We start from the raw sequence: 27,675 nt of genomic DNA, 5'->3' as shown, positions 1-27,675 counted from the left end.
TATATATATATATATATATATATATATATATATATATATATATATATATATATATATATATATATATATATATATATATATATATATATATATATATATATATATATATATATATATATATATATATATATATATATATATATATATTGTACAAATTGTGTATGTTTGTTACAACACTTATAACTCGAGAACGGATGGACCGATTGCCATGGTTTTTGATTTGTTGGATTTGTTTCCGTCCCGAATAGCAGAATACATCTTAAAAACAATGAAAACTCAATATGTGTAATGATTAATGAATACTTTATCATTTCAATAGATGCTGATTTGTTTATAACATGTCAAACATTTGTTGTCCAATCCTGTCAAATAGTGTACCAACTATTTTTTTTTTTTGGAGCTTATGGCCTGGTTGCTGAGACCTTTAGCCCGGCCGCACATTGTCCGAAATAGGGAAGATTTTTGCCATTTTTCTCCGCTAGGTGTCGCGATTCCTATGATCCGCTATGCCTATCTGTGCATCGTTACATTTGAGATCTTTTTGACGTTTTTATAATAAATCTAATAAAAATGACAAAGTGTGCAGTGCCGGGATGCAAGGAAAATGGTTATCTTTTGTTCCCAAAAGATAAAAAATAGGAAAAGGTTGTGGGCTAAAGCATTAAAACGGCCAGAATTGGCGCTAGTTGTAAACGGATCTCACAGGTGTTTTTTTTTTTTTGTGCGTATAGAGTGCTTGTATACCTTTAATTTGTTGATATTTTCGATTGCATCTTTTGTTTGGTTTTGGATTAAAAAAATAAAAACCTAAAAATGCAAACTATTTTATTGTAGGTAAAATATCGACTCTGCAGATCAGGAAAAAAGCTTGAAATATACCTTAGCTTTCAGGTGGAATACAAAATTTAATTTATTACGTAAAAATTTTGGAGATTTATTGATTTTTCGCTTCTGGGCCGCAAAAAATCACTAAAGTTTGGTAGCTCGTAGAATAAAAACTATTGCGAATTGACACGCGGGTGTTCTACTCTCGTATTCATAATACTAATGCCCATTCAAAATTGAAGAGTTTTTCGTCTCCTCCGTACACTGTGGGCCAACGCGTCTGCGAACGCGTAGGCTAATTTGTAGTGCCGACATAAGGGATCGCCCAAAATCCTTTTTTTGCACACAGGCGCCAGTAGCCCTTACGGGGGCCCTGTGATTACTATGCGGGGGCTTCGCCCCCCGAGCCTCCCTATTTGGGGGGCTCCGCCCTCCTAACCCAGCTGCGTCGTTAGTGTTGCGTATTTTTCTCCTGTTTTAAGAATATATGAATTTATTATAAGCCATATCTTTTATTTGGATTCCAGAGTCCAGATGAAAAACGATGACGGACATACAGAACGAACAAGGGCGGACAAGTTCTTTAAAATCAATGTCTTACACACATACCCACTCAAAAAAATAAAAAATAAAAAGTCGTCCCCCCCCCCCCCCCCTTTAACGTCTGACAGTTTGACAATTGACATTGACATCAAGACATCAACATTACCTACGCAAAATATGAATTTTATTTAAAATTTTCATAATTCTGCAAAGTGCAAACAAAAAATGAAACTGAACCTTTAAGTACTTTAATTGTGTAAATCGTGATTTACATAAAATATCGCAATAGTTGTGAAATTTGCGAGTACTGTGACTTGTGAATATAAAATCAAAATAATAACATTCTGTTTCTGAGACATGTTTTACATCGTATATTTATCGTAAATAATTATTTCCACTAATTTCTACTCAATATCCGGATAATAGCTTAAAATCAAGTACTAAAAATATCACTTAATAATATAAAGTATTACAATAAAATATTAGGAACTGTATTTTCTGGCTTTGTTTATTGATGCTTACAAATTGTCTGTCAAACCGCAAAACAAGTTCTTGTGGACTGATGAGTTGGATTTTGGATTGTACTCTGTGGTTTCCAGACCGACCGAAATTGCGAAATCCAAAGTTGCTAATTAGTTTGATACATTCCCTCGTGTAAACAGCACTGTTGTGCTGTTAAACAAATTGGTACGCTAATTACGAATAAGTGTTACGCAAACCGAAAGAAATTAGAAAGGAAAAAGTAGCAAGATGACATCTATCCCAAAAACTATTAATAAAGACTTACAACGGGAGAGAGATAATTGTACATTTAATGTGCAAGAACTAATATGCCTCTTAGATGGAGGAGCAGAAAAAACAGAGGAAAGAAAAAAAAGAGGTATGTATATATAATGTATTGTGGTATATTTTTTCCAATTTCCACAGAGATTCCAGCTTTTATGGCTTTGTTTTACATCACAATAATGATTATGTAGTCTTGTATATAATTCAAGTAGCCAGTGTTAGGATTCAAGTATCATCGGTTTCCATTACTGGATCAGATCCTGCATCAATGTAATCAATGTAAATGTCTGACCATATACATGTTTTGAACATACATACATCATGTATCCAGAACCAGTTACTGTATCAATGTTAATCAGCTTTTAAAAAATAGTTTTTAAACCAAACTTCAAATCCTGATAAAACCTACTTTTTCCTATCTTTGAGGCTATATATTTTATTGATAACAATATTTATTTTTAATTTTACAACATAATATTAAATAACAACAATTTAGTTACAAAGTGATCAGGAATATTGAGAGCAAAGTTCAATATTACTTTATCTCTATAGAAATGTATTCCATAATTAGATAATATTATCAGACTTGGTCTCATTCCATATACTTAATTAAGCAGTTATTATTAACACATTCTTTATAAATTATATAACTGCAATGCTTATAACAATTAACAATAAATTTTGTAATGCTATTTTTCTCTGGATTTGAGATATAATAATTTGCAATATGTTAAAACTCTAATTTTTTTTTATTTAAAACTAAGTTTAATTTGTATAATATAAAACACATTTGTTACAGCTGTATTTCAATTTGTCTTATAGTACCTTTTTTTTGTTTGTAAAAAATCATAACTTTTTCATCATATTGAAGAATAAGATAATAGACAACATGATGATTTAATAAATAATGAATCTTACCAGGCATTTTTGAACCTATGACATATAAACAATCAATCATCAAGTATTTACAATGTTTATTATGGGGTCATAATTTAAATTAATTTTACAGAGGAGACAGCTCTCAGGGAGGGAATACACTTAGATGATGTGCCAAATATATACCTGAGTCACAAGGAGAAGTATGAACAAGCTGTCAAGAAAGCCTGTAAGCTGTTCAAGATGATCAGGAAACTCCAAGAGGAAGAAAATGCTGGAATGGAGAACTATAGGTAGAGAAGACTTTAAAATTTTGTAAACATACTAAACTGAACAAAAATGTTCAGTCTAGTGCATACAGTAGCGGCATTAGGAGGGGGGCGACGCCGACGCCGGATAAAAAGGGGCGCCGCGCCGAAGGCAAACAAAAAGGGGCATCGCAAGCCCCCACACACTACCAGCGCCGAAGAAATCTCGCCCAGGGCGCTGTTAGTGCTAAAACCGGCACTGAGTGCATACAAAATTAATTTATATAATGAGTAATGACAGATACATAAAAATAAAAATATATATCTGCCAGAAAAAAATAGTAGACAATTAGTTAATTTATCAAAAATTATGATTTTTAACTGTTTTAGATTTTTTATAGATAAAGCTTTCTTTTACATAAATAAACTTCCAAAAGGTTATTCTCATTAATACATTGTTTTTAGAGCGGTACTTGGCGGTAGTCTCGGCTCAGCAATATTGAGTGATGGTTCACCCTTGACGCTGCATTATGTAATGTTCATTCCCACTCTGATGGGTCAGGCGACTGTTGAGCAGCAAGCATACTGGATCGGCAGGGCTTTCAACCTTAACATCATCGGAACTTATGCCCAGGTATGAAGATATTATTAACAAATAGTCTGACAGATTTTAAACTTTATAGTCTCAAGTTTTATGTTATCGCAAACAATAGTTAACTCATCTCATTTATCCCAATGGCTCTCATGTTGAAGAATTCTAAGTATACTTAAGGTTATAATAAATCACAGAGCTATAAGGCTATTTAAGGACGTAGCGTAAATTGGAAGTACTGGTACCATATTGTAAAATGCCACTTAAGATTTTGAAAAGCCATTTAACACTGCACTCACCCCATTTTATTCTTTTTCTGTAGACAGAACTTGGTCACGGCACATTCATCCGAGGACTGGAGACTACAGCCACTTACGATGCCTCTACCAAAGAATTTGTACTGCACAGTCCAACACTCACTTCCTACAAGTGGTGGCCCGGTGGTCGTAAGTATTTTAAATCAGCTTTTGAATATGGAACCCTAAAACATCAGCTAGATAAGGACATAATGAATTGTTCTTTACTTTGTTTTATAAGTAGTGGAAAAAGAGTGGCAATCGCAATATTTGAAAATAAAGATACTTATCAAAAATTTTCGCCATCCCATTCATGCTATAATGATCTTTAAATTGTAGACGAACTATCATCCTAATCATTAATAATTTAGCATGCATGTTACAAATACTTTTAAGTCTCATATACTCGTATTTTTCCAGTGGCCCACACCGCAAACTACAGTATCGTCATGGCCCAACTATACACGAAAGGCAAATGCCATGGCATCCACCCCTTCATAGTCCAACTACGAGATGAAGAGACCCATATGCCTCTCCCCGGAATCAAGATAGGAGAGATCGGTGTCAAACTTGGCATGAATGGCACGAATAATGGATTCCTAGGGTTCGACAAAGTCAGGATACCAAGAGAACACTTGCTCATGAAGAACTCCAAGGTTCTAGAGGTGAGTCGAGTTGATTGTTCATACATTATAGCTGTACTAAGTAAACATAAATGTCTCTGAGTGCAGAGACATTTATGTTTACTTAGTTAAGAAAACATAGAGTAGTAAGTTTTTTTGTAAATTAAAAATATGACTTTAATTTAATTAATAGTTTGACAGAAAATATACAGAGTCTGTGTCAAAATCTTTAGTAAATTAAAATTCAGTTTACATTTGACATTTAACCTGTCTGGGTTGGGCCATAAGAGGTTGTTTTAAACCGCGTCTACACGTCATCAGCTTCTGCTGATGCTATAATGCTACCAATATCAAGGCCACACATCCTTAGGGACCTATCCGATTCAGATAGAGAGAGGTCACGCGGTCAACCGTTCAAGCTGTCAGTTTTGCGTTCTTTGTGGTGTATTACGTTATATAGAGATACTCACACAGGGAGCGTTACGACCGCGTCAGATTTCCTCCTGTGTAACTGACCGCTCGAATGCAGAATGCAAACGCAGAACGCTTGAATGTGTGACCGCTATCTTTCCCTTAACAAAATATGCAATGGTTTTGGCACTAAAAGAGTTTAAATATACTCTCATATTGATAACCTTATCAAAAATAACTTGGTTACTTTAATTTATTGCCATGTCAATCAAAATACATGTATCCATTTATCAGTATCCGAAGGAAACGATGTTTAAAAAATAAAAATAAAATGTTATGAACTTAAGAGGTACTTTTTAACGAATTTACTTATCTGAAAATTTATTTGTTATCACAAGCAAAAATTTATCAAGTGAACTTTGATTAATATACTAGTTTTTATCATTGACTTTTGGGATTAAAATCCAGGTATTATCATTGGGATGATATAATTATTACTTTGATCTTTGATACATCCTTATCTATGTACGTCGTAATTACCCCCTTAGATAAACACATACACGACACCAAAATGATACACATACACCAAATAAGAAATTTAACTTTATATTTTAATACTAAATGACGCCCGCAACTCATCGTTAAAATTAGTATTTTGCGCGGGAACCGTACATTTTTTCGGGATAAAAAGTATCCTATGTCCTTTCCGACTCACAGTGTCTCCGTACCAAATTTTAGCCAAATCTCAACCTCAAAATTAAAGAAGTAACAGAGACACACTTTCGTTTTTTAGGGTTCCGTACCCAAAGGGTAAAAACGGGACCCTATTACTATAAGACTACGTTGTCTGTCTGTTCGTCTGTCTGTCAGCAGGCTGACACTTCTGAAATTTTCACAGATTGTGTCACAATACTAAAAACAAAATAAAATTAATAATGAAGGGGGCTTCCATACAAGAAACGTGATTTTTTTGGCCTTTTTTGCTCGATTTCAATACATAATGGTAACAATTAGACACTTGAAATTTTTATGAAATAAAAATGAGGGGGGCTCCCATACAAAAAACACAATTTGTGGCTTACTTTTGCTCTATAACGGTGCGCGAGTCTGACTCGCACTTGGCCGAATTTATAATTATTGTTTTAGTATGGATTAAAACGTTTCATCGCAAGAGCAGCGCTGCGCATCGAATCTTAAAATTAAATTTTTATAACTCCTAAGGGCTAAGGGAAGATCTATCAAATCCGATCGAACTGCTCTGACCTTCTTTTTCCTTTGGAGAAATGCAATTTACGCATCCCTGGCAGTCTGGGGAGGGCTACCGGGGTATGTGGGAGTTGGGACTCCTCGGGGCGGAGGCCGCGCCCGGGCGTATACCCACTAAAACCCCAACAAATAATGTTCCTGCTCTTCCGCTTTAGGCAGAGCCAAAGACTATTTTTGTGCTCTGTGATGGCCTTTGATCAGTTTAATCGCCTCCCCTTAAGGAGGATCTTGATTCTTGACTGATTTTAATAAATTTCCATCAGATGCTGTTTATCGAAGCCAAAGTATTATAAGACAATCAAAGTCCAAACATTTTTTGTTTTCATATAAAGGTTATCGTTATTATTTGTATTGACGAGACGGTTATGACTTGTGAGTCCAAAGACCAAAAGCGACAGGTTTTTATCGCAGGTTAGGCGTTAGGCGTTAGTAACATTAGTAAATTTATTTATGGCGATGGAATCGTACATTTTGTCGCTATGAAAACTTATCCTATGTACAATGTACATAGGATAAGTTGACGACCTCTGTGGCTCAGTGGTGAGCGCGTTGGTAGCTCAAGCCGGGGGTCGCGGGTTCGAATCCCGCCGACGGAACAAAAAAGTTTTCAATGTTCCCGGGTCTGGATGTGTATTAAATATGTGTATGATATAATAAAAATCTTAAATATATGTATAGTATAAAAGTATTAAATATATTTCCGTTGTCTGGTACCTGTAACACAAGTCCTTTAGGTACTTAGCACGGGGCCAGACTGACGTGGTGTGAAGCGTCCATAGATTATTATTATTATTATTATTATTATATATGTATATAAAGAATACTTACTTTTTATCCCAGAAAACGATACGGTTCCTGTGAGATAAACGTAAAAAACCGTGTTGGATATGTTTTAGATTGCTTGTGAAAACAAGCAATCATTGCTTGCCCGGCCTCTCATAGAATTCATAGAAATATGAGAGGCCGGGCAAGCAACGGAACAGAAAAAATGGAAAGGGCATAAGGGACAAAATTGTTTTTGTCGCGTAATTTGAAAACCATAAATACATTTTATATAAGCTATGGGCAAATTAAAATGTATGCTTGAAATCATTTATGTACAAATTTTGGTTGGAAAAATAGGAATCCTTTTTTTACAGAGGTCTTTTTGATTGATTATTCTGTGTTATAAAAGTTGACCAATCGTGTTATGCTATGGGTAATTTAAAGACAAAGACATGATGAATACTGATAATGAACTTTAATTTCTTTGCTTTAGTCATTGCCAAGAAAAATGGATATCGCTATAACAGCTGTCGCCTTAACCGACTTCCAAAATAGTATACTAATTATATTGTTACTAACTGTCCCGTCAAACGTTGTTTTGCCATTTAAAGTATTTCGTCCATATTAATAATATGGACGAATTATTGAAGTGACTAATAATAATAAAGGGGTAGGTACGAAGATTTTGGCCGACCTACCGTACCGCTATTATGTTTTTATGTCATTTCGAAGATATGAGCTGCAAATGTTTTACCAATTTAAGATATTGCAACTTTGGCAGCTCAAATCTTCGAAATGTGACACTTTACGCGGTTTAGTTTAAGATAATTTTTTGCTTGTATTGATGTTAGCTATCCATTTTTGAAAAAAAAATACTCGTGAACGCGGAAAAACACAATGGCGGAAAGTAGGTCGGCCAGGCTCCATACAAAAATCTTCATACCCCTTTAACAACACACCATGACAACGTCCATCGCTATCCCGTCGCACAAACAATGGTCGCCGTCAGTCTCGAGTTGTAATAATTTACTTATCAGCAACAACAAATGCACTTATCAATATAAAAAAGTAGCCAGTAGCCGATTCTCAGACCTACTGAATAAGCATATAAAATTTGGTAAAAATCAGTAAAGCCGTTTCGGAGGAGTACGGTAACTAACATTGTGACACGAGAATCTATACTAATATTATAAATGCGAAAGTATTTCTGTCTGTCTGTCTGTCTGTCTGTCTGTCTCGCTTTGACGCAAAAACTATTGAACCGATAGTAATGAAATTTTGTACACAGATAGTCTAAAGCCTGAGAAAGGACATAGGCTACTTTTTAACTGGAAAAAGGGGTTGTAAGGGGGTGAAAATGCGTAAATTTGGTCAAATTAACTTAGTTCCAAAAACTTAAAACAGATGGCGCCAAGAGTCCCCTAGATCGCGCTATTGCTTGCTCATGCGTATTTCTATAAGAGGTGGTACCATGTTAAGTTAAATTTTACGACTCTTTCGATTGTTATACATGTTATTAACTAATAACTCACCTACCTTAGATATCAAATTCAAAAACAACAGCGCCAAAACTATTGAACCGATTATAATGAAATTTTGTACACAGATAGTCTAAAGCCTGAGAAAGGACATAGGCTACTTGTTACTGGAAAAAGGGGTTGTAAGGGGGTGTTTATGCGTAAATTTGTTCAAATTAAGTTAGTTCCATAAACTGGAACAGATGGCGCCAAGAGTCGCCTAGATCGCGCTATCGCTTGCTCATATGTATTTCTAAGAGGTGGTACCATCTTGAGTTAATATTTTGATTGTTATACATGTTATTAATTAACTCACGTACCAACATAGATATCAGAAACAACAGTCTACCAATAATAAATACTAAATAGTTTATGGGTATTGGGCAAAGCTAAAGTTGTGTAATGCATTATGCAGCTAAGTTGTGTAACGCTAAATAAGCTTTAGGTATAAAAAAGTTTAATTTAAAAAAAACATATTATGTGCACACTACACGGCTGTTTTGGGTATTTTGATGTAAGGGGTACCAGGGTTTTAAAAAGCTTTTGACACTAATTTTATTGACACCGCGCGCTATAAACTGAAGTCCACGCGGACGAAGTCGCGGGCAACAACTAGTATTATATATGTCGTAGGATGATTTGATAAATCCGTGTTTTCGCGAAATCCCTGGAATTTTCGCGAAAATTCGATTTATCAAATCATCCTACGACATCGTAGGATGATTTGATAAATCGAATTTTCGCGAAAATTCTAGGGATTTCGCGAAAACACGGATTTATCAAATCATCCTACGACATATATAAGAAGATTGTGCGAACTTGCGAAGTTAAACAATCATACTTAAACAATAATAATAATAGGCGGCTACCCATACAAAAATGAAAAAAATATTGGTATTTCAGCGCTGCTACTTTCACGGTGAACTCTCTACAAGGAACACATACACACCCTAAAGTACTATCACTTAGTTTTGTATATATTATGTATGTTTGTTTCTCTTTTACCAAGGTACCGTACATTTTGTGCGATTAAATTGAGAATCTAAATCTATTAAGTATGGGATTAGTTTTTGCGTGTCGCAGGCGACAAATCAACTATAATAATTGTCGACCAATTTAACAGTTCTCATGAATAGTTTGTATCTTATTATTGTTGGTCATGCTTATAATTCGTTTTAAGTACCTATTTTTTCCTCGAAGTATAAGTAATAGTGATGCTTATTTCGTCGGCAAAAGACCCTGCCACGGGTAATATAAGAATACACATTGCGTGTTTTTTTTTCTATCTTTGCAGTCATTCAATTATACATGATTTGAATAAAGTTAAAGAGTCAAGGTTGCTACAGAAATACTGTCGTTTATGTTTAGGTTGGAAGATTGCGTGATATGTAAATTATTATTGAAACATTTTTAACCGACGGCCCGCTCGAGTGATCATTCTAGCTAACTAGCTTTATGTACTCCACATTATACAAATCAAATGAGCCCAAACTCGAAAGGGTTGTGTCGTTTTATTGTAGACTTCCTATGACCTTCTATCTGCATGATGGACTAGATAGATAATAAAATCTCATCAAACAGGTCGTAGTATATTGCTGTGTTGTCATTAGGTTAGGCCTATTTTTATGACAATTATGTAATCATCAGCATAGGGTTAAGCTCTTCTGGATTGACACCCGTATCAATCGTTTTCTCGAGATTTTCTCCACTCGACTCGACTTAATCACCATTAGTTTGTGGCGTTTTGGCGTGAACATATTATTATGAATTATTTTTTTGAGGATTGAGTTTGAGTCAAGCAGAGATATTCTCGAGGAAAGGACTTCGCCCACTGCGACTTTTAGTAGCGATGCAGTCGCGACTATGAAGCGCACGACTGCATCACTAGTCACTACTAACGCGCGTTAGTCGCATTTGCGACTTCATACAAAACACATAGCTAGCGACTGCATCGCGATTGTATCGATGCAAATATGCGACAGTATCGCGACTGCGCACGGCCTAATAATACGGGCGTTATTTACACAACTACTCTGCAACTACGGTCTACGAATAAGTACTAGTTACAGATGGACGTAATAAAAGCGTGTTAAAATATATTATGCGTATGTGTTATTTTCAGGACGGCACGTACGTGAACGCGCCGAGCACGAAGCTGACGTACGGCACGATGATGTTCGTGCGCGTGATGATCGTGCACGACATGTGCAGCTACATGGCCAAGGCGGTCACCATCGCGACGCGCTACTCCGCCATCCGCAGGCAGTCGCAGCCCAAACCCGAGTGAGTCACAGCTGTATTGTCAGGACGGCACGTACTGTACGCGCCAAGCACGAAGCTGACGTAAGGCACGATGATGATCGTGCACGACATGTGCAGCTAACATGGCCTAGGCGGTCACTATCGCGACGCGCTACTCCGCCATCCGCAGGCAGTCGCAGCCCAAACCCGATTGAGTCACAGCCGTATTGTCAGGACGGCACGTACTGTACGCGCCAAACACGAAGCTGACGTAAGGCACGATGATGATCGTGCACGACATGTGCAGCTACATGGCCTAGGCGGTCACCATCGCGACGCGCTACTCCGCCATCCGCAGGCAGTCGCAGCCCAAACCCGAGTGAGTCACAGCTGTATTGTCAGGACGGCACGTACTGTACGCGCCAAGCACGAAGCTGACGTAAGGCACGATGATGATCGTGCACGACATGTGCAGCTAACATGGCCTAGGGCCTAGGCGGTCACTATCGCGACGCACTACTCCGCCATCCGCAGGCAGTCGCAGCCCAAACCCGAGTGAGTCACAGCCGTATTGTCAGGACGGCACATACTGTACGCGCCAAGCACGAAGCTGACGTAAGGCACGATGATGATCGTGCACGACATGTGCAGCTACATGGCCTAGGCGGTCACCATCGCGACGCGCTACTCCGCCATCCGCAGGCAGTCGCAGCCCAAACCCGAGTGAGTCACAGCCGTATTGTCAGGACGGCACACCGAACCGCACGTACTGGTCGCGCCGAGCACAAACCTGACGTACGGCACGATGTCCGGCCACAGCTGCATACAACCATAATGTATAAATCGCGCATGATTTCAATATTGCTCAGTGCGGTCCTACGTAATTTGGTCAAGTTAAAGCGCTTACAGACCAACAAAGCCGTCGACAAATGCAGTTTGTCTGTAAGAAGCCTTATGACAAAGTCAGCTGACAAATCACATAGTCACGACTAACATGAACTTGGCCTATATAATCAGACTTAGAAACAACTTGAACCTGCCAATCTACCTATGAACCAAGGGCGTCGCCAGGGGGGGGGCAGGGAGGGGCAGCTGCCCCCCCCTAGAGACTCTAAAAAACGTTGCCAAATATAATGCAAAAGCAACGACCACTATAATATTAAAATCTGGTAATAGATGTAAGGCTCGTAGTACAAGTGAAAAGTTTCATGTGCTGTCGACTTTACCTACAATTCATACCTACTTTTCTCATTTATAGAGAGTGAGTAAAGTATGAATTGTAGACTGTAGTAGGTAAAGTCAACTTGCCCCCCCCCCCCCCCCTGCGCCATCGGCTGGCGACGCCCTTGCTATGAACCATCAAAGAAATTGACCATCAAACGGTAACAACGGTTGGTACAGCTATAGTTGTACCAATAATAGCTACCAGTAACGGATAAAGTTCTGATTAAGATATGTGAAAAACCCGTCTGGTCGCTTATCTATAACTTACTCATTGGCCCATCAAAGAGACCAAAAAATCTAAAGCTTTCTTCATCTTGGTCTAAATGTTTTTTCTTCTTCCAGCGAGCCCGAACCCCAGATCCTGGACTACGTGACGCAGCAGCACAAGCTGTTCATCGGCATCGCGACAGTGCACGCGTACAAGACGAGCGCCGAGTGGATATGGCAGATGTACAACAATGTTACTGCTGAGCTCGAGTCTGGCGATATGGAGCGGCTGCCTGAGGTAAGAGAATGTGGTGGTACTTTAGCCTAACAATCCTGCTATCGAAGTTTCTGAGAACGGCAAGGTATATATGTTACGCTCAAAGACCAAAAACGCTCAATGAGCGAAAAAATGGCTCACAACGCGTTGTGGTCATAGTGAAACAGCCACGACGCGTTCTGCCAATCACAAAAAGACCACGTGTCGTGGCTGATTGCTATTCGTTTTTCTTGATTTGTTCTTGATTGATTAATCGTCCATAGGTATGAAAGATTATATTTAAATTACCACGCGTACTACAAAATATTTTTTCTGTTACTTAATCACTGCATACGTGTTTTTCATTATTATTTGAAAATATCTTTACTTATCATTTATTATTACGCGGCTATCGATTGCTCCTGCTTACCCCCGTAATATGATTTCAGTTGCACGCGCTATCGTGCTGCCTCAAATCAGTATGCACCAGCGACGCGGCAGCGTGCGTGGAGCGGTGCCGGCTCGCGTGCGGGGGGCATGGGTACATGCTGTCCTCCAACCTGCCACTGACGTACGGCCACGTCACCGCCGCCTGCACCTACGAGGGCGAGAACACCGTCATGCTGCTGCAGACCGCCCGGTGAGCGAGATAGATATACAGGGTGCAATTAAACCTTCCTGCCAAATTTTGATATATTGATCCTTGTTAAAAATAAAAATACATGTATTTTTTCTTTTATAGTCACTCAGTAATAAAATGTTGAGAAATACCTTCCGAAAGTTATCCTAAAAAACACTACAATTAATGGACACGATGCATCGGCCGCGCGTGACGTGCCCCGGGCGCGCGCGCCTCATCCCGCGTCACCCCCTCTCATTCCCCCGCGCCGCGCGTGACCGTTCTGCAACGATTTTAAATGGGATAAATTGTCATTGAAAAAAAATAACACCCAATTTTTTTTGGTTAAATGGACTCTCCTAATGATACCTAAGCCCTGGAAAAATTTTGGCAGGAAGGTTTAATTGCACCCTGTATACACCCCGCTGTGTTAGAGCGAGACAGCTGCACGCGCTATCGTGCTGCCTTAAGTGTGCTAGCGATGCGGCGGCGTACGTATAGAAATAGATTTATACGTCGCTGATAGGGATAGATAGAGATAAATATATTCATAATATATGCTTTTAGTAGAGCAGATCAGAAGCAGCGTTAAAGTTCTACAATAAAGTGGACACCGCATTAAGCAACATTACGCTGCAGCAGAGAGACATTTCACAGCGATATTGCTGTTTTAGTTTTTCACTTACGGGCAGGGTTTTTGTTTTTTTTTTTTTGCCTAAAACCTTAACTTTTTTGCATAGGCAGTAAATTGTATCCATTATATTAAGTCTATGATTGTATCCGTCTTTATATGTAACTAATTTTAACTCTCACCCATACTTTGCTCCAATTTTTACTGAAATTGAATTATAGCATCTTTGTATCGCTTATTTTGTTATGATAATCTTTTTACTTTTCGCTAACTTACAATTATTTACAATAACAACTATTCACAGGTACCTGGTAAAGGCGTGGCAGCAGGCGCGCGGCGGTCGGCAGCTGCCGCCGACGACGGCGTACCTGACGGTCGCGGCGGACTCGCGACGTCACCCGCCCTTCGACTCCACCGTCGAGGGGATCGTGCACGCGCTGCAGATGGTGGCTGCTGGGTGAGTTTATAATCATCTATGATTCATGCAGAACGTATGTGTTGCCGTGAACTGCTAAACTGACGGATTAAGGCCGGTATAAATAGTCAGTACAAGACACGGTTCAGGCTCTGTGTTTTTTTTTTTATTATACAATTGTGGCCGTCTATGGACTGTTCGTCCATATCCTTTTTTTGTTATTTTATTATTTAGATTGTGGTCCATCACGCCATGGACACTTGTTTTTATATATATATATATGCTTAATAGAATAGACTATAATATATTATATGTACATATAATAAATAAATACATATTTATTGTTTTATAAATTACATAATAATAATATTAATGTTTTGAACGGTGAGGTCCCAGTCGGTGTGGCGGCCAGTAGGTCCGACATTTTCCGATTTCCTTAGATTTTATGCTGCTCCACCTTTTGCCTTTAGATGTTGTGACATTGGCTGGGTAGAGAGGGGTCACTCAAGCTGGGTGGAGTTTCTAGGGTGTTAAAGAGATATCGTTCTGTATCGAATCTACCCGCCATGTGGCTTAGGACTTTATCGTTCCTGTCTTTTATAGCCATTTTTATGTTATAATCTTTTATGTGTTCGGTTGACACCTCCGTGGCTCTTTTTATGTAGCTTCAGGCTCTGTGATTGGTTGGCTGTCAAAATTTGGACCAATCACAGAGCCGAACCGCGACTTGAGACCGGGTCGCATCTTAAGGACTATTTATACCGGCCTTACTGTCTCCCAATTCAAACCGTATTGTATTTTTGCGTATCGTTCTATCGCTTTCGAACTTTCCGCATCATATTTCTAACATCGCTCTCTTAAGGCGCACAGGCTAGAAATACTATATAATCGACTTACTATTAAGGTATCATAATATTATTAAGGTATCATAAAACTAATTTTAATAATATTTCAGTAAAATCGCTCTGTGCGTCGCCCAAATCGAAAAGCGGCAGGAAAGCGGTATGTGCTATGAGGACGCGTGGAACATGACCTCCGTGCAGCTCGCTTCCGCCTCTGAGGTATGTAGAAATCATTTGTGTAGTCCCCAAGTAAATAAAAATTATAACAAAAAAACTTTGAGAGGTGTCACGGGACACCCGGATGGAACGAAGTTATTTCTTATGTATTTACAAAAAACCTGTATACACTCAACAAAAAAAAAACGTCGCTACACCACACTGTTCAATGTGGTGTAGCGACATCACACGACACTTTTGTGTCGTTACAACTTTTCGTCTAGCCCCCTTTCGCAATGCGCGCGATATGGAACTTCCAAAACTATACCAAAAGTGTCAAATTACCGAATATTGAAGTGTCGTAACGGATGTAAGTGCGCACGCTCACTTGAGACACGATGGTCTTAAAACAGATAATATGCTATACACTACGAATAATAAAAACTAAGGAAAAGTAACTCCGTCAAAAAACATGCTCCACAATACTTGTCAAAAAAGTGTACCTTAGGTACACATTTCAATACATTTGCAATATTTAGGTGGCCTTGAGGCCCTTGAGCGGTATAAAGGCTGACGTTACATGACAGTTCGAAAGGAACCAAATTTAAAACGGTAATAGTATGGGCGTTACATTTCCTTAGTTTTTATTATTCGTAGGCTATACAAAACACATGAAGTTGCGCGTATTCAAACAAATAGTTATATTGTAAAGAAAAATAATAATCAAATAACAAATGTTGGTGAAACTTGTACTCTAGTTTTAAATTACATTATACTATTTAACACGTTTTTTTAACTTTTAGGCGCACTGCAGAGCATTCGTTATGTCGACATTCTACAAGGAGACGTCAGAGAAGCTTCTCGAAGTGTCAGCACCGCTGAAACTAGTGCTGATGCAGCTAGTGGAGATATACGCGCTGTATTGGGCACTTGAGACTGTTGGTGATCTGTTAAGGGTATGTTGCAGCTATTTAGTTAAATCAGGCCTGTCCCACTCGCGAGATTAGGCATCGAACTGTAAGTACCACCCGCGGGTGGCAAATCACTAGGGACTCACAAGCGAGCGGTGACGCACGCGCAAGATTTTTCGGCGCGTATCTACTGTTTACTGATCATAGAGGAATTTAATTCATAATACTTATTTAACCGCTGTGACTAAATCGTTATAAATCGTATAAAAATGAATAATTAAAAAAGGCCAATGAAATATATATTTGAATAAGGTATTCAAATACAAAAAGTAGATGAAAAATATACAAACATAGCTAATAAACCAATTTCATACAAAGAAACACACAAACTACACAGAAATAAACACAAGTTACTATGTTTAAATTGTAAAAGTTTCCTGCACTATAATCGAATATATAAATCTATACTAATATTATAAATGCGAAAGTATCTCTGTCTGTCTGTCTGTCTCGCTTTCACGCCAAAACTACTGAACCGATTGTAATGGAATTTTGTACACAGATAGTCTAAAGCCTGAGAAAGGGCATAGGCTACTTTTAACTGTAAAAAGGGGTTGTAAGGGGGTGTTTATGCGTAAATTTGTTCAAATTAAGTTAGTTCCAAAAACTCATCAGACATCATCAACAGATGGCGCGAAGAGTCCCCTAGATCGCGCTATCGCTTGCTCATACGTATTTCTATAAGAGGTGATGTGGTACCATATTGAGTTAGGTTTTTCGATTCTTTCGATTGTTATACATGTTCAACATAGATATCAGAAACAACAGCCTACCAATAATAAATACTAAATAGTTTATGGGCAAAGCTAAAATTGTGTAATGCATTATGCAGCTAAGTTGTGTAAAGCTAAATAAGCTTTAAAATTTGGTAGACCTATAAAAAAGTTTAATTAAAAAAATATATGTGCACACTACACGGCTGTTTTGGGTATTTTGATTTAAGGGGTACCAGGGTTTTAAAAAGCTTTTGACACCAATTTTGTTGACATCGCGCGCTATAAACTGAAGTCCACGCGGACGACGTCGCGAGCAACAGCTAGTCTACTATAAAATATAGGTTGGGTTACAAAAATTTTATATTACTATAAAAAGGTTTGCTAAAAAAGATTATTTTGTTTTCTAAAAGGCGAAAACCTTGATTTCGTCAGAAAAGGTACGAGTTATGCGATGGAAAGAGAGCGCACAAATTCAAATTTAATATAATTATTGTACGCACCTAGCACTGCGCGGTCGAAATTTGAACTGTATAGTATCGTAGCATGAGTCGTTATTTCTTTAAACGGGTTGCGCTAGTGGGAATTCTGTTGGTACACCTAATATATATTCTGTGGTTAAATTAGCTAGCCAGGACATTCATAGGTCTTAAGATACTAGGTCCCGTATAAATAGTTGGCTCTTACCACTAAGAGCTCGCTTAAAACGTGTTTCAAGCTGCTATCCTTATTAATAAACCTCACTTGAATACAGCTTTTAAGTGCCTTTGATCAAGCGAGTGGGCAACGTATATATAAACCAAATCTTGCACTCAACTACTGTCAAACTGACGCTTGTGCGCGCAACGTATTAATAAACGGAATATTGCACTCAAATGTGTTATCAAACTGTTGCTTGAGTGGCTAATTCTTAAGTGTGGACAGACCTTGACTTAAGCGCGCTCAGGGATACCAATTTAGGGATTTTTCCCACAATTAGGAGAAAAATACCATCTTGGGGATACTATCGTAGGGATTTTTCCCACAATTAGAATAAAAAGATAATAATTTCAAGAATATTTTCTGGGATATGGAATGCTTATTTTTAAACACAAAATTAGTATACCAAGCTGTTAAGTGCATAATATATATTTAAAACGAATTTACAGTGTTTAATACATTTTGACCTTAAATCGGGGCAAGGGTAGTTATCACATTACATTATTCTATTAATTAATCTATTTAAAGTAAGTATATAAACCGCCTTATCAAGCTTATTTAAATTCCTAATAATGAATCTTAAATAAACCGTACTCTGCAGATCTAATTTTGCCATAAGTACTAATAAAGGCTTATGTAGTCTACTGAAATTAATTAATAAACAAATGTAAGTACTTTAATGTGCAAAAAAATACAATAAAACTTGAATATTAAAAACAATTATTGATAAATAAGACATATAGTACACAAAGGCGGCCATATTACATAGAAGCAATTTCTTCCAGGCAACCTTTTAACATTCAGTGATAAATCCAAGAAAACGGTGATGTGCAAAAGTATAGTTACTTAAATTAAAAAATATCAAAAGCACAAAATTAAACATGCGCCTTAAAATACATTAATAAAATTATACAATAAAATAAATAAATAATATACTTACTAATAAATACAATACATACAATAAAATATTTAAGTTAGGAAATTACAGGTTTAATGCCAACTAAGTAAGGTTATATTTAGGGCATGGATACCGGTAATCGGTATTACCGGAAAACCGGTAATACCGCACCATTTAGACCATTTTTAAATACCGGTGCTAATGAGAAAAATACCGGTTTTTCGGTATTTTATTTTTGTATTGTATTGTACACGTGTTTTCAACTCAACATTATTATGATTTATGAAACAATTAAAAACGTATACCAATACACTTAAAATCAACTGAGCTAGTAAAATAATAGTTTTGCTGTGTGTGTGTGAGTCCTGTGTTGGCATATTTCTTTGTCTCACTTATTATTATAATAATGTTACGTGCTAGGGTTCGAAGGATTTGGAGAAAAAGAGCTGCTGACTCTTATGATGTTTATTTCATGGAGAACATCTGGTACTCTCGTTCTTGGGACAACTATCTGAAGATGGAATGGATGGATGGATGAAAAATGGATGGACTCTCTGCCGTTAGTCTTCTCCCATTTCCGGTACAGTATTCCGTTTTGAAGTATCAGACTATCCCATTACGCCCAGTACGCGTCAGTGGGTGCAACCTCACTTCAGATTGGTTTTACGTCACTCCGTTTCTTCTATGTGATGATGTGCCGAAGGTCGTCATCTCTTTCTTGAGCCTCCCTCATAGCATTATTCTCCCAGAGACCCAAAGGACTTGTTCTCGTTAACTTTAATGTTACTTCGTTAGATTCCTGCTTTACACAATGTTTGCAGTATTTCGAACACGGCCTTCGTGAAAGTGCGTCGGCATTGTCATGCGTCTTTCCATTGTGGTGTTCCGTCTTGAAGTCATACTCCTGGAGCTGTTCAATCCATCGAGCTACTTGACCTTCTGGATTCTTGAATTGCAGTAGCCACTTCAAGGCTGCATGATCAGTTCGCAGTAAAACTGTCTGCCGATGAGATATTTGTTGAAATGTTGTAGCGTCTTTACGTCAGTCAAGAGTTCCCTTCTTGTAACACAGTAGTTTCTCTCTGGCTTAGATAAAGATTTGCTGAAATGTGCAATTACAACTTCTCTTTTACCCTGTTTTTGAGATAACACCCCTCCGATGGCCGTGTTACTTGCATTCGTGTTGACTATAAACTGACCTTCAGTTTGTGGACACCCCAGGATTGGTGTTTCAAACAGATGTTTCTTCTGTTTCTGAAAATAATCTTCAGAAGTTTCATCCAAACTAAATTGTCGTTTATCTTCTGTCAGACGATGTAATGGTTTGGCTATTATATATTATATCAGCATAGGCTGAGGAATGCCCGCACTTCGGTTTTGTTCTTAGGGGTTGGCCAATTTTGAACTGCTTCCAGTTTCTCCGGGTGTGTCTGAGCGGGTATTCCTCAGCCTATGCTCATACTACAGGCATTTTGTTATTGTTCTATCACTGGAAACTTATATGTAAATGATAGTCGCTTTTTCAATGTTTAAATTGTTGGTTATTTTAAGTATACTCAAGGAAGATTTTTTTTAGTTACATTTGTTAAGTAAGGAACAAAACACTGTTCAACTGTTAAACTTTAAATAAACAAGTTGATTTTAATGGTTTTTTTGTTTATTCGATTAAATTATAAAGGACTAGCTGTTGCCCGCGACTTCGTCCGCGTGGACTTCAGTTTATAGCGCGCGATGTCAACAAAATTGGTGTCAAAAGCTTTTATAAAAAAAACCCTGGTACCCCTTAAATCAATACAGTTGTGCAGTGTGCACACAATAAGTATTTCATTTTTTTATATTAAACTTTATATTTTATGCCAAATTTTAAAGCTTATTTAGCCCTCCAATTACACAACTTTACCCATAAACTATTTATCATTGATAGATTTACGTCACTGCACAGATAAAGTACTGAGTTATTTAATATCGTAGAATAGATATAACAATCGAAAAAAATCGAAACTTAAATGTAAGATGATACCACGTCTTATAGAAAGACTTTTGAGCAAGCGTCAGCGCGATGTAGAAGACGCACGGCGCCATCTATTATGAATTGTTGGAACTAACTTAATTTGAACAAATTTACGCATTTTCACCGCCTTACAACCCTTTTTTCCAGTAAAAAAGTAGCCTATGTCCTTTCTCAGGCTTTAGACTATCTGTATACAAAATTTCATTACAATCGGTTCGGAAATTTGGCGTTGGCGTGAAAGCGAGACTGACAGTCATACAGACAGACAGAGATACTTTTGGCGTTTGGCGTGAAAGCGAGACTGACAGACAGACAGACAGAGATACTTTCGCATTTATAATATTAGTATAGATTATGTGCACACTGCACAGCTGTTTTTGGGTATTTTGATTAATTAAGGGCCGCGCTACACCGGAATGGCAGCGGCGAGGCGAGCACTTTCAGCGCTGCCATTCCGGTGTAGCGCGGCCCTAAGAGGGGTACCCTTACTTACCAGGGGTTTAAAAAGTTTTTAAATTTGACACAAATTTTGTTGACACCGCGCGCTATAAACTAAAGTCCACGCAGACGAAGTCGCGGGCAACAGCTAGTTATAAATAAAAACAATATTATATAGTAAAGTAGGTATGATTAGTTCTGTTACAATAATAAATTAAAAAATAAAACGCCATCTGTTTTCATATATTAGAATTAAAATGTTGATTGCATTGATATATTTTCTGGATGGAATATAGGCCAACACGGTACACTCGAACTCCTTTATTTTAGAGCGCCCTCTGTTGTCAACTTGTCACATATATTAGAAATGCAGTAGGAGTTCTATAAGATAAGATAGATTGATTATTATTATACCAAGTGATTATATTATTAAACATAATATTCTAACGTATTAAAAACTATAACAAAAACATACTAACTAATAAGTATGATTAGTTCTATGTTACAATAAAGTAAAAAATAAAACGCCATCTGTTGAATCGTATTAGAACTAAAATGTTCATTTCATCGATATATTTCTGGATTTTTTATAATATTATACATAAATTAATACATTTAAGATTTTTGAAATATTATTTTAATACACATCCAAGATCCAGGAACATTGAAAACTTTTTGTTCCGCCTGCGGGACTCGAACCCAGGACCCCCGGGATGAGCGCTGCCCACGCGCAATGCGAATTAATTTTCATCGATATTTTCATGGAAATAAGATATTTTCCCACATCAAAATGTAGCCTATGTCCTTTCTCAGACTCTAGAATAACTGTGTACAAAATTTCATTGCAATCGGTTCAGTAGTTTTGGCGTGAAAGCGAGACAGACAGACAGACAGACAGACAGACAGACAGACAGACAGAGATACATTCGCATTTATAATATTAGTATGGATTTAGCGCTTTTTTTTTTGATGAATTAAAGAAATACCGCAAAAATACCGAAAAACCGGAATACCGGTTTTTGAAAAATCAATACCGGTATTATACCGGTATTGCAAAAATTCCCAATACCGCCATGCCCTAGTTATATTATATTGCCTAATACCTTCGTCATCAGTAAATGAATTAGTAAGATAGACTTGCTCTGTGGACTGTGCTAAAGTAACAGAATAATACTAGGAGGTTTAATTAAAAGTCCCTTTCTAACTATTATAGTCCAAATGACACAATCGGGATGGATTTTATTTGGTAAAATAGGTTCTTTAATCTTTTCAAACACCACAGGTTAAGTATAAGGTAGGGATTATAAAATACAAAATAATCTTTTACTTCATCATTATCTTTATTTTAACTTTTAACATAATATGTTTTATCAGTTACATTATAAACTCTTAGCTACAGAAACAAAACAAAATATTTAAAGTATCTTCTAAAAGAAAATGAAAAGACGAGTAGAAAGTTGTACATATTTAGGAAATTAAAATGTAATAAGGCTATTAAGCTTTTTTGTACAGAACAATTTCATAGCTTATTGATGACTGATGTTCTTTCAGTAGTTTCTCACATTTTTCTATGATAATATTCTTCTACATCGACGGCCTTGGTAAGGCAGGTACAGTTCTTTAATTGAATCTGAATTTATCTTCAAGAAAGCAAGAATGTGTGTTATTAGTAGTCACTGTTGGACAAACCACGTATGTTGGCCTGAAACAAAGAATAGGGTTAACAAATAATATCCCTTTGGACTATTTAAAAAGTATGTAAATAAAGAAACACAAAACATTATTACACACTACACAGCTTTCGGTAAAGTTATAAATAACTTAATACATGCTTAATACTTGTAAGTTCTAACGAAAAAACTTAAAGATTTTTACAAAGTTTTAACAATATTCTTCACAGATTACTAGTATATATTTGATATTCTTCTTCTTTGAAAATAACCTAGAAATAAACATATACTTGACACTTGACAGTGACAGCAGTCAGCTGTTGACTTCAACGCGTTCCGTTTGACTGAACGTGTTTTATAAAATATGTTATAGAGTTATGAGATTTTTTTCATTTAATTTAAACGAAAATGAGTTAGGATAATACAAAAATATCAAGGTTAATTACTTTTGGTAATCTGTGTTATAAATATGTGAGAAAATAAAGATAATATAGTAAAATTTTATTTTATTAATAAAATCGATTTTTAATCGTATAAACGAAACGTAACTCGTATGTGTAGAATAGGCTTATAATATTTAGTTTATATTTAGTTGCTGATTTGGGGTGATTGAGTCGATATCGAGTATCAACCGAAACCCTCCTGATGCTAAACTATTAAATAAATAACATCCTAAGTTGCTGATCAGTGTTTGAGATGAATTTTGAAAGCCAACTATTTATACGGGCCTAGATAAGTATATCTATATATAATAGTTTTAACTTTTAACCTTTTAACTCTTACATTACGATGATTCATATCGTTAGGCTTGTCATTAGTGAGAAAAGTTTATTTAAGAAGTTGTGACAGGTCTTGTGTTTGCTAGCATCTACTTTTCAAAGAGAAAACTCATAAATTTAGTCTCAAATATTACGCATATTTGCGGTATGAAACAACAAGACGGCACTATTAGAAGCGTGAATCGTACTATCTAAATATTTAATGAATTTTTGAACCTTGATTTCTAATCATCGAAAATTGCAATAATAATAATAATATATTTATATTCCAGTTCACTTCAATATCTGAACGCGAGATTATGAAGATGCAGTCCGCATACGAAGACTTGCTGTCGAAAATTCGTCCTAACGCGGTAGGACTTGTGGACTCTTTCGACATTCGTGATGAGGTAAGAAATGTTTGCTTTATAACCTAATTAGGTACTAATTAATATGATAAACTATAAAATGCTTTGTACTCGTTTGTAGTAAGAAAAGTAATTTAATAGACAAGGACAATGTATGACTTATTCACCATATTATTATATTTTTTTTATTAATAAGGGATATACCGTACTTACTTTAATGCATTTAAACTGTAGCCGATAAAAAGTTAGTGCTATGAGATTTGCCGTCTAACTCGGTACGCAATTTTCACGCATGCACGTCGCACGCAACTTCGGATGTTCAGCTGTAGTCCGATAGCAAAACAGTCAGAGTCAAAAACTCTCCCATTTTCGTAGTAGGGCATTTTCAAAAAAATGTGTACCCCTGGTTTTTACCTTGTCCCTTGACTTCGCTACAGATTATTTGTAAAAAATTACATACTAACATTTTGTAATTTTAATGTAGGAGCAAAAACAAGTTTTCTTTTATTAAAATACATTCACGTTTGTATAAAATTTTATTTAGTATGAGATTTATAAGGGTTTTTATGTACCGAAACCTATTAAATTCACCTGTCCCCTTCCCAGAAGTTGTAACAAAATCTTTAATAACTATTTTTTTTCTTAAAGTAAGTTACTTAAAAAACATATGTTAGATTCCTAAATACTTAATGTATCAATTGAATGTCTTGTTATTGAAAAATCTAACATAATTTAACTACAAATTAATTAAAATTATAATCATGAAAAAACAACCCGGCCGGAATGTTCGGTTTAGTGACCGTTTTTTTAGTTTTATAAACATACTACAAAAATATTTTCGGCACTAAATGATAGCACTATATTTCATTGTACATCGAGAAACTTCAATTTGAATTTAGTAGTTAAAAATCTGCTACAAGACGCGGACGCAGGTTGGATGGTTCTTCAGGAACGGTTTATTTGTTCAGATAAGTGACCATATTTTGTAAGCATTATTATACTTTCTCCAACTGTTTTTACTGTTGACACGTTGCAAAATTAGCTTAGTATTCAGTAAAAAAAATGAAATTGTGATAACTATTATCGGTTATTTACAAACACTTTAAAAGTAAAAGAAAGTAATATTACGTGACTTCCGACTTGTGACTTTTCGTATGGTCACATATAATGGAACGGACAAGTCACAACAGGTGGAAAGCATAAGGCTTAGTTCACATTTTAAATAAATTAATTTTTTATTCACAGATTTTATTAAGAAAATTGGTGATTTTTAAACTGGTACGATTAACGTACAAATATATTTTTTATTACTTATGTGTTAAGGTGACGCCGCGTTAAAGTAAAAAACTGTTTTGGATATGTTTTAGATTGCTAGTTTTCTATGAAAGGCCGGCCCGGCCTCTCACAGAAAACAAGCAATGGAACAGCAAAAAATGGAAAGGGCGTAAGCGACAAAATAGTTTTGTCGCGTAATTTAAAAACCATAAATACATTTCATATAAGCTATGGGCAAATTAAAGTGTATGCTTGAACCAATCCATGTACATTTTTGGAAGTTTAAATCACTCTCCTCTGTTGGGAAAATAGGAATCCTTTTTTTTACACAGGTCTATTTGATTGATTATTCTGTGTTATAAAAGTTGACCAATCGTGTTATGCTATGGGTAAATCAAAGACAAAGACATGATAAATACTGACAATGAACTTTAATTTCTTAGCTTTAGTCATTGAAAAATCGACATCGCTACAGCCAAATTATCAAGGCGTCGCCTTTACTTAACAATAACAAATATTTAAAATTTAAGTACCTAAAAGTTTTATTTTTTTAAATAATTTTGATTTTATTTCGACTACTTTTCTGTCAGTAAAGTTGAAAATCATTTTGTGTCATTGATATTTTTAGATTTATAATAACTAGACATCGGATTATATGCATTGCATACTTGCATATGCAAATGCATATTATAATGTCACTTTTTAGGCGATAGTGCATATTTTGGCAATTTTGCATATTTCGGTGGTTTAACTTCTATGGGCATTAAGATGGCAATCGGAAAATGTTGGTAGACAATTATTATTGGCGTATAATAAATAAATAAAAACTAAAAAGGCTTTATTTCAAGAAATTAAAAATTTTGATTTTATGAAATTATAAAAATTGGTGCTTTTATTAATGTCACTACCGGAAAAGTCTTAAAAATAATAATAAATTTTAATATTAAGTGACTTTTGATTGATTGATTAAATACTGACAATGAACTTTAATTTCTTAGATTTAGTCATTGCTGAGAAAAATCGATATCGCTACAGCCAAATTATAAAGGCGTCGACTTTACTTAACAATAACAAATATACTATTTAAAATTTAAGTACCTAAAAGTTTTATTTTTTTTAATAATTTTGATTTTATTTCCACTACTTTCCTATCAGTAAAGTTGAAAATCATTTTGTGTCGTTGATATTTGCAGATTTATAATAACTAGACATCAGATTATATGCATTTGCATACTTGCATATGCAAATGCATGTAATGTCACTTTTTAGGCGATAGTGCATATTATGGCAATTTTTCGTTGATAGTGCATATTTCGGTAGTTTAACTTCCATGGGCATTAAGATTGCAATCGGAAAATGTTGGTAGGAAATTATTATTGGCGTATAATAAATAAATAAAAAGTCTTTATTTCAAGAAATTAAAAATCCTGGATTTTATGAAATTATAAAAATTGGCGCTTTTATTAATGTCACTACCGGAAAAGTCTTCAAAAAAATAATAAATTTTAATATTAAGTGACTTTTGATTGTGCATATTTTGTGCATATTTCGACCATTTTTCGTGCATATTTGCATGGATATTTCGGCACTTTGATCGTGCATATAATCCGATGTCATTAATAACTTAGGAATTCGTAGACATGTGAACACATCTTTATGATTATGAGATGTTCGTCCCTCTAATTAATGAAGTTAAATCTATGAAATCAAAGAATTTTTTACTTTTATAAGTAGTGCAACAATAAAAATGTTTAAATAAAAGGTTTTTGTGTTATAAAAACTTATTTATATATGTTAAATATTACTTACTCATGTAAAAAAATGAAAAATAACCTAGTGGATAGGTCACATAGTCACACTATGGATTAAAAATAATTGCTACTCTTGTTGATCCTTGAAATTATCAAAAAATTTTTTAATAAACAATTAAATATGCATTTCATTAGATTAAATTAACGAAGAAATCCATTTATTGCTGTATTTTTTTGTATTAAATTATATTTTACATTTAGTCGCACAACGGAATCTGATTCGTCGAAAATTCGATTTTGTTTCAATAATATCAGAATAATATAACGTTTTCAGCGTTCTTTTTAACTTATTCCATTAGTTCAATATTTTTCCTTGTATATGACATTCAAATAAAGGTAAATAAATGACCTTAAAAAATATAGACATATTTTTGCAAGGGTACACGTTTTTTTGAAAATGCCCAGTAAAACGATGTATTTTTTTTCAAACGTCTATTCTCGAAAGACTTTCCAATTATAGCCGCATTACAATTTACAATTCATTGGTCCATCGGTTCTCGCTATTGTAAATACTTTTTTTAAATATCCTTTTTAAAAATATAAATATTTAACTGCTGCGGTAAAATTTTCAGATACTGAACTCAGCTCTAGGCGCGTACGACGGTAACGCGTACGAGCGACTGATGGCGGAGGCGATGAAGAGTCCGCTCAACCAGGAACCCGTCAACCAGACATTCCATACACACCTCAAGCCGCTCATGCAGGGAAAACTGTGATTTATAAG

General features: G+C 35.9%; 1 protein-coding gene and 1 long non-coding RNA gene across 2 annotated transcripts; one reads left to right on the top strand and one right to left on the bottom strand.

Annotated features, from left to right (window-relative positions):
• The first annotated feature begins 1,851 nt into the window (after nt 1-1,851).
• Nucleotides 1,852-27,675, top strand: LOC121730424 (probable peroxisomal acyl-coenzyme A oxidase 1). The gene is made up of 13 exons (XM_042119451.1): nt 1,852-2,248; nt 3,164-3,323; nt 3,744-3,912; nt 4,193-4,316; nt 4,587-4,831; nt 10,871-11,031; nt 12,556-12,718; nt 13,126-13,316; nt 14,231-14,383; nt 15,297-15,402; nt 16,143-16,295; nt 23,791-23,907; nt 27,524-27,675. The coding sequence occupies exons 1-13, from the start codon at nt 2,119-2,121 to the stop codon at nt 27,665-27,667; spliced, it is 2,016 nt and encodes a 671-aa protein (XP_041975385.1). The 5' UTR covers nt 1,852-2,118; the 3' UTR covers nt 27,668-27,675.
• Nucleotides 7,682-25,635, bottom strand: LOC121730425. Its single transcript, XR_006036112.1, has 3 exons — nt 25,614-25,635; nt 13,351-13,354; nt 7,682-7,749 (listed from the first exon to the last, which is right to left on the bottom strand). It is a non-coding gene; the product is annotated as an uncharacterized LOC121730425 (long non-coding RNA).

Source organism: Aricia agestis, chromosome 9 (genome assembly GCF_905147365.1).
Source record: "Aricia agestis chromosome 9, ilAriAges1.1, whole genome shotgun sequence".
NCBI lineage: Eukaryota > Metazoa > Arthropoda > Insecta > Lepidoptera > Lycaenidae > Aricia > Aricia agestis.
Note: the sequence above shows the minus strand (reverse complement) of the source record. Positions and strands in the feature narration are given on the sequence as shown.

What these genes read in the sequence shown, in the direction of transcription:
- LOC121730424 (XM_042119451.1), top strand. Translation starts at nt 2,119, where the DNA reads ATGACATCTATCCCAAAAACTATTAATAAAGACTTACAACGGGAGAGA. An exon ending in CAAGTGGTGGCCCGGTGGTC is followed by an intron (nt 4,317 to 4,586) that starts GTAAGTATTTTA and finishes GTATTTTTCCAG; the next exon opens with TGGCCCACACCGCAAACTAC. An exon ending in AGCTCGCTTCCGCCTCTGAG is followed by an intron (nt 15,403 to 16,142) that starts GTATGTAGAAAT and finishes TTTAACTTTTAG; the next exon opens with GCGCACTGCAGAGCATTCGT.